The sequence below is a fragment of the Trachypithecus francoisi genome, unplaced genomic scaffold, assembly GCF_009764315.1.
Source record: "Trachypithecus francoisi isolate TF-2019V2 unplaced genomic scaffold, Tfra_2.0 Lachesis_group20, whole genome shotgun sequence".
Taxonomy (NCBI): Eukaryota; Metazoa; Chordata; class Mammalia; order Primates; family Cercopithecidae; genus Trachypithecus; species Trachypithecus francoisi.
The window spans coordinates 51,602,620-51,609,922 of record NW_022681466.1 but is presented as its reverse complement, the minus strand read 5'-3'; the positions used below and the strand labels follow the sequence as shown (position 1 = coordinate 51,609,922).

The 7,303-nt window shown below is 39.3% G+C and overlaps 1 protein-coding gene across 1 annotated transcript; it reads right to left on the bottom strand.

The window, feature by feature from the left end:
* Nucleotides 1-4,867: 4,867 nt before the first annotated feature.
* On the bottom strand, nucleotides 4,868-5,397 carry LOC117068009 (NADH dehydrogenase [ubiquinone] 1 beta subcomplex subunit 4-like). Its single transcript, XM_033185275.1, has one exon. It carries the CDS (start codon nucleotides 5,255-5,257, stop codon nucleotides 4,868-4,870), a length of 390 nt encoding a protein of 129 aa, XP_033041166.1. The 5' UTR covers nucleotides 5,258-5,397.
* Nucleotides 5,398-7,303: the final 1,906 nt, after the last annotated feature.

Here is a 7,303-nt window from a genome sequence, read left to right as displayed (position 1 = left end):
TAGCTACTTTTTTCTTTGGTGTACAGTGATATTCAGTAAGCTGTTTATTTTTCACAGTCCTTTGTGCCTTCTTGTGTCTTGAAGAATCATATGATGTATGTTAGGTATGAGCGAAGATATAATTTGCTTTTCTACTTTCTATTTTGTACAATAGCGGATTTTGGTTTTGCTCGTTACCTGCATAGTAACATGATGGCTGCAACACTGTGTGGATCCCCGATGTACATGGTGAGTGAGTGTTTGCATCCTTGTGTGTTTAAAGCGTGGCTCCATAAGCATTGGAATTTAAATATAATGCTTGCTTCCAAATAAGATGTGATCTTACATATAGTCCAAGTTGTTATTACTAATGTTAATTATATTACTGATAATGCTGTAATGCAGAAATCTTTTGCCTTAGCATAGTGAACTATAAAAGTAGGAATGCTTAAAAAACACCTTATGGGAGCACTGCTTCAGCTGTAGGATGTGCTCATCTTTTGCATGTTAACTCTCTTGACAGGATCCCTATATTGTAGATGTTTTTTCTATTAGCCTCACACTCAAAGCTGAAATATCTCCGCTTTCCCCTTTATCCTCTCATATAGATATCATCATGTATTATAGGGTTAGGTTATGAAACTTCTAAACTAATGTGCAGTGTTAAGTCTGGAAATACCTTAATTCTAGAGCTTCAGAATTATGTGAAATGTACCTATTTCAGTTCTAAGTTTAAAATGGGTTTATATTAAATTCAGAATTTCTCTAAACTAAAATCAACTTTGAACTATTAATAAAATTCAAAAAAAATTTTTATCAGATTTACTGTGGATCATTTTACTGCTTATATATAATAAATTTTATATATTTTAAATTTGTAAAAAATATAAATTTTAAAATTACTTTGTACTTCTTGAGTATAAAATTAGTTTAGCCTTGAGGTTAGAGTGCTTTGGCTGATTATTAAAGGAAATTGACTTAATAAGAAATTTGCTAGGGAAAATAAATAAAAATGTTATCTCTGAGCTGGATGTAGTGATGCATGCCTTTGGTCCCAGCCACTTGGGAGACTGAGGCAGGAGGACTTCTGAAGCCCAGGAGTTCATGGCCAGCCTGTGAACACACCAAGACCCCATTTCCAAAAAGAATTAAAGTTAAAAAGAAATGTTACATGTGGGAAATAAAACTATCTTTAAGTATATTTTCCATTTCTGTTTAATATTTGTCCTGATTAATGGTATATTTAAAAAGCAAAATTTGATGAGAGGTGGGAAAATACCTGTAACAAAGCAGCATATAAATGGTTTTGCTTTTAGGACAATATTTATTATTGTGTGGGGTTTTGCGTCATAGTTTTTATTACTGTAAAAGTGTTCAGATTACAAAAAACATAGGGAATAATATAGCAAACACCTATGTACCCACCATCCATATTTCACAAAGTTAGCATTTTGCCATGTTTGTCTTGATCTTGTTTTTGAAAGAAATAAAATAGGCTGGGCATGGTGGCTCATGCCTGTAATCCCAACACTTTGGGAGGCCGAGGCGGGAGAATCATAAGGTCAGGAGTTCAAGACCAGCGTGGCCAACATGGTGAAACCCCGTCTCTACTAAAAATACAAAAAATTAGCTGGGTGTGGTGACAGGCGCATGTAATCCCAGCTACTCGGGAGGATGAGGCAGGAAAATCGCTTGAACCCAGGAGGTGGAGGTTGCAGTGAGCCGAGATCGTGCCGCTACACTCCAGCCTGGGTGACACAGTGAGACTTGTTCTCAAAAAATATATATATATATAATATGTATGTATGTATGTTGGAGACAGCCCAGGTTCCTTTTGTACTTCTCCCTGATTCCATTTCCTCCTCTGCTCCTTTCACACACCTGAGGGAACCTCTGTCCTATGGTGTATGTATTTTATACACCATGGCCTATGGTGTGTGTTTTTCTTTGTTATTATTTTGGTCCTCTCATTGTACTTTATGTGTCCATTATAATCAGTTGAAACATTTGTTTCTATAACTTGCCCCTTTTCATGCAGCATTGATTTTGAGATTTACTAGTAAATATATGATAATATGTTGTAAGTTCATTGCCTTATTATTTGTTAGGGAACTATCACAGGGTGTTGTTTTATTCTGGTAGTTTGTTAGGAGTGTCACCTTTAGCAGTTAATTAATATGTGCATATTAATTATGTAAATACTGCATGCCCCTTAAATTTCTCTGTCCCCAGGCTCCTGAGGTTATTATGTCTCAACATTATGATGCTAAGGCTGACTTGTGGAGCATAGGAACAGTGATATACCAATGCCTAGTTGGAAAACCACCTTTTCAGGTAGGCTGACTTTTTTCTTATGTCCTCAGTTTTGGGATCTTGTCATTTTATAGTTGCATTTGATTTGTAAAATGAAGAATACTTTGAAAGCAGTGTTTTTGGCTCCTCTGTGACTTACTTTGATTTTTTTATAGGCAAAAACTGCTTTAGTGAGTCAGAACATCTTTTGGTTTTCCCCTTTTATCTGCTTGCCCTTTGTAGTTGAACTGGGCATGCAGTCTGTTGTATGTTGGGATCAGGGCTAACAGCCTGGTGGGAAATGGGTGTGAATGGTGACACCACAGCTTCCTGGTTAGCCTGGTTTTGAGATCCTGGAATCCACACGAGGGCTGGGGCTGTCTGGGGAGATCTCTGGAAACCATCTCTAGCTCTCTATTCCTGACACTGCTAGGTGAGAGGGAGGTAATTATGTACGCTTTATGGAATTATTATGGGTCTGTCTTCTCCTCTCCCCCAACATCCTGTCAAAAAGTGACCCTGTAGAGTATAATCACGATGATTTCTCTTGAGTTCATATTGTCATGTTATAATTTCTTTTCTTTTTTTTTTTTTTTTTGAGACGGAGTCTCGCTCTGTCGCCCAGGCTGGAGTGCAGTGGCCGGATCTCAGCTCACTGCAAGCTCCGCCTCCCGGGTTTATGCCATTTTCCTGCCTCAGCCTCCCGAGTAGCTGGGACTACAGGCGCCCGTCACCTCGCCCGGCTAGATTTTTGTATTTTTTAGTAGAGACGGGGTTTCACCGTGTTAGCCAGGATGGTCTTGATGTCTTGACCTCGTGATCCGCCCGTCTCAGCCTCCCAAAGTGCTGGGATTACAGGCTTGAGCCACCGCGCCCGGCTTAATTTCTTATGTTATAAAGAAGATCTTTGAATTTGAAAACTGGAACAAAATGAAAATATTTGCCCAAGATAATATTAAGAAAATTAGTGACACAGTCAGGTTAAACACTTTTAATTTCTTAGTCTAGTTTGCATTGTAGAGGAGGCTTCTACATTTAAGCAGTTGTTGTTACCAGCTACTTGTTGCTGTGGAGAGACTGCATAGTAGCAGTATACATAGTTCTTTTCTTTGAATTCCTTTAGGGTCCTAAGGTAAAGTACACCTGGATTTTACCCAACAATAACGTACTTATTGGGCAGGCCATGTAACCTTCAGAATAGTGACCCTTAATCTATTCTAAGTTTCAGGCTCCTCTGAGAGTCTGACCTCAGAAAAGGTACCTCAGAAAAGGTACATTATACTCAGATGTACAGAATTTTCACACAATGTCATAGGTTTTATGACTTCGTAATGACCAGTTATGGCTCCTTCAGCAGTCCATGGCTTTCAAGTTGAGAATCTATGTTCTGTAGCAAGAATATGAGCGTCATCTCTCTTTCCTTCCTCCCTCATACTTTCCCTCCTTTCCTCTGAATCCCTTCCTTGAAACTCCCACTCCCTCAATCCGTTAAAAAAAAGAATATGAGTGTCAATCATATGATTTGGAAGTTTTGCCCCCATTGTTTAGGAAATTAAATCTTTTTTTTTTTTAATAGGCCAATAGTCCTCAAGACTTAAGGATGTTTTATGAAAAAAACAGGAGCTTAATGCCTAGGTATGTGTTTAGATTACACTGGGTTTTACTACTTGTGAACACAGTGTTGTTTATTTGAACTGTTTGTGTTTTATGTATTCTCATTTTTGAATTCTTTTTCAGTTGATAATGTGAAAGCATTTGTTATAGCAAATTGGAAAATTGCTGGCACATCATAGGTGTCTGTGTAGTACTGTACTCTTTTCTTTCTTTTTTAAAATGTAAATTTGAAAGAAAAAGATACGGAAGTTACATGTGTTCCTTGTGGGGAGGGTAATATGGACAGAATAGATACGCAGAAAGTAGAAAGTGAATTCCCCACAGCTTTGCTCTCTTCTTTAGGGGTAACAAGAGTTTGCTGTGTCTCTTTCTACATAGTTTTTGTGGGAGTTCTTTATACATGTTTGAGTGCTTGTTTTCCTTTTGTTTTCTCTTGAACTTGTATCTTGAGATGAGTGCTTGTTTATGTATGTATTTATACACACACATAGTTTAAGACAAATTACATCATATTTTGTGAGTTGTTTGCAGTGTCCTTCTGTTTTTTACTTTGTAGTACATCACAGATGATGTTCCTCAACAGGATGTGGAAGGCCACTGTATGCTTTTTTATTTTGAGACTAGAGTCTTGCTCTGTTGCCCAGGCTGGAGTGCAGTGGCACGATCTAGGCTCACTGCAACCTCCGCCTCCCTAGTTCAAGCAATTCTCCTGCCTCAGCCTCCCTAGTAGCTGGGACTGTAGGTGCCCACCACCACACTTGGCTAATTTTTGTATTTTTTTTTATTAGTAGAGACGGGGTTTCACCATGTTGGCCAGGCTGATCTTGAACTCCTGACCTCAAGTGATCCTCCCACCTTGGCCTCCTAAAGTGCTGGGATTATAGATGTGAGCCACCATACCTGGCCAACTGTATGCTTTTTTTGTTGTTGTTTTTTAATGATTAATAGACTATTTATGTAGGCAGGAGTACATACGACAGACTTAACATGAGAGATTAAATGTCTGACCCAATTTTCCTCCCCGGATGAGCTTTTCTTTCCTGTCCCTGTCAGTTTTGAAAACATAATAGCAGAAGAAGAGGGGTCCAAGTCCACACAGAGCTCCCAAGAGTGAGTTTTTAGGAGTGGGTCTGAAATTAGGGTAGGTATTTGCTGATCTTGCATAGGTCCAACGAATCAAGGCAGGATCTTCGATGAGCCCTCTGCAGTTGGGGTGGTTGTACTGAAGCAGGTACTCTCGTTTCAGCCGGACTCTTATGGCCAATGGCTCAACTTGCGCCCGTCGGGTTTCTGGAGATATGTCGTATTTGGCTGGGTCGAGGGCTGGGGGCAGAGTGGCCAGGCGCGATGGAGTATACTTTGGGAACGACATCTTGGTGACCCAGGGCACAACTGCACCTGCCAGTGTATGCTTTTAAATGCCACAGAGAGTCCCATAGATGTACATTATTTTATTTAATCAGATCCCTGTTTTCATTTTTTGGTCACTACAAACAGGCTCTAGTGAAGTGTGTATGTATATATGTGTGTGTGTGTGTGTGTGTGTGTGTGTACACCTTTGTGTGCATTTTGTTAGTTTGGACTCCTAGAAATGGAATTGTCAGACCAAAAGATACACTTTCCAAATAGGCTATCCCAGTGAATACAGCAAGATAGAAGACTGCCCCTTTTCCCTCATTTTTACCAACACAGAATGTTAGCGGATTTGATGCTGTACAAATGCATAAGGACCAGTTAGCTATTAATTTAATTTAGATTGTTCTCTTCATTAGTGAGTTTGGCTCCTTTGTACTTGTTTAATATCATTTTCTTTTTCTTTTTCTTTTTTTTTTTTTGAGATAGAGTCTTGTTCTATTGCCAGGCTGGAGTGCAGTGGCATGATCTTGGCTCCCTGCAACGTCCACCTCCCGATTTCAAGCCATTTTCCTGCCTCAACCTCCCAGGTAGCTGTGACTACAGGCAGGCTACCACGCCCGGCTAATATTTGTATTTTTAGTGGAGACAGGATTTCACCATGTTGTTCAGGCTGGTCTTGAACTCCTGACCTCAAGTGATCCACCCGCCCCAAAGTGCTAGGATTACAGGCGTAAGACACCGTGCCCAGCCTGTTTAATATATTTTTGTAATTCTTATTCTTTGAATTGTGTACTTCTATTGCTTCACTCATTTTCCTATTGCTTGTTGTTTTCATATTGGATGTTAGGAAGTTGTATTAGTTCTCACTTGTGTTTAAGTGCTGCCCTTTTCCAGATGGAAATGGAGGTGGCTATTTTGTAATAGAGAACATTATAGCAACTATTAGTGCAAGATTGAAGTCATGGTAAAACTCCACATTGGGCTTGTGAGGTGCCTTACTCCTGCAGATACTCAGATAACAACAAGCACAGTACAGGAATCTTCTCAATTTGATGCTATTTCTCAAAGGCAGTTTAGTGCTTTTTTTTCCTTCTTTAGATGACTCTTACATGGTCTTCTTGGTATAAATGTATTGGTATTTGTGAAACCACATACATGTTTTAGTTTACTATATGGAAGGCAAAAATTAATGTTGTTTATATATATAAACTTATCACTTAGGTGGTTGTGTTTTTCCTTTCCCCCAGTATTCCCAGAGAAACATCACCTTATTTGGCTAATCTCCTTTTGGGTTTGCTTCAGAGAAACCAAAAAGATAGAATGGACTTTGGTAAGAAATAGTTTCAACTTTTGCATGCTTTCTAACTTCATTGTTTTATGTGCTGAAAGATTTAAAAAATAGAGATTTCAGAAGAAAATTGAAGTCAGTTTCGCTTTTCTTTTTGTTTATTTTCTTCACTAGTTGCGTAAATATTTATTGAGTGTTTATTACTATGTTCTAGGTATGGGAGATAGAGTAATAAAATCACTGTCCTCATGTAGTATATATTCTAGTGGTAGAGAGAGACAAGAAACAAATTAAAAACCATAGTTACATATTATATTAGAAGTTGCTAAGTATTGTGGGAATAAAGAAGTGGGGGTGGAGTGGGGGTGGGGATTGAAATTTTATTTTATTTTATTTTTTTATTTTTTTTTTTTTTTTTTTTTTGAGACGGAGTCTCGCTCTGTCGCCCAGGCTGGAGTGCAGTGACCAGATCTTGGCTCACTGCAAGCTCCGCCTCCCGGGTTTATGCCATTCTCCTGCCTCAGCCTCCCCAGTAGCTGGGACCACAGGCGCCCGCCACCTCGCCCGGCTAGTTTTTTTGTATTTTTAGTAGAGACGGGGTTTCACTGGGTTAGCCAGGATGGTCTCGATCTCCTGACCTCGTGATCCGCGCGTCTCGGCCTCCCAAAGTGCTGGGATTACAGGCTTGAGCCACCGCGCCCGGCCTTGAAATTTTAAATAAGATAGTCAGTGAAGACCTTATTGAGAAAGTGACATTTGAACAAAGACTTGACT

Coding starts and splice junctions, on each gene's coding strand:
- LOC117068009 (XM_033185275.1), bottom strand. CDS start 5,257: ATGTCGTTCCCAAAGTATACTCCATCGCGCCTGGCCACTCTGCCCCCA.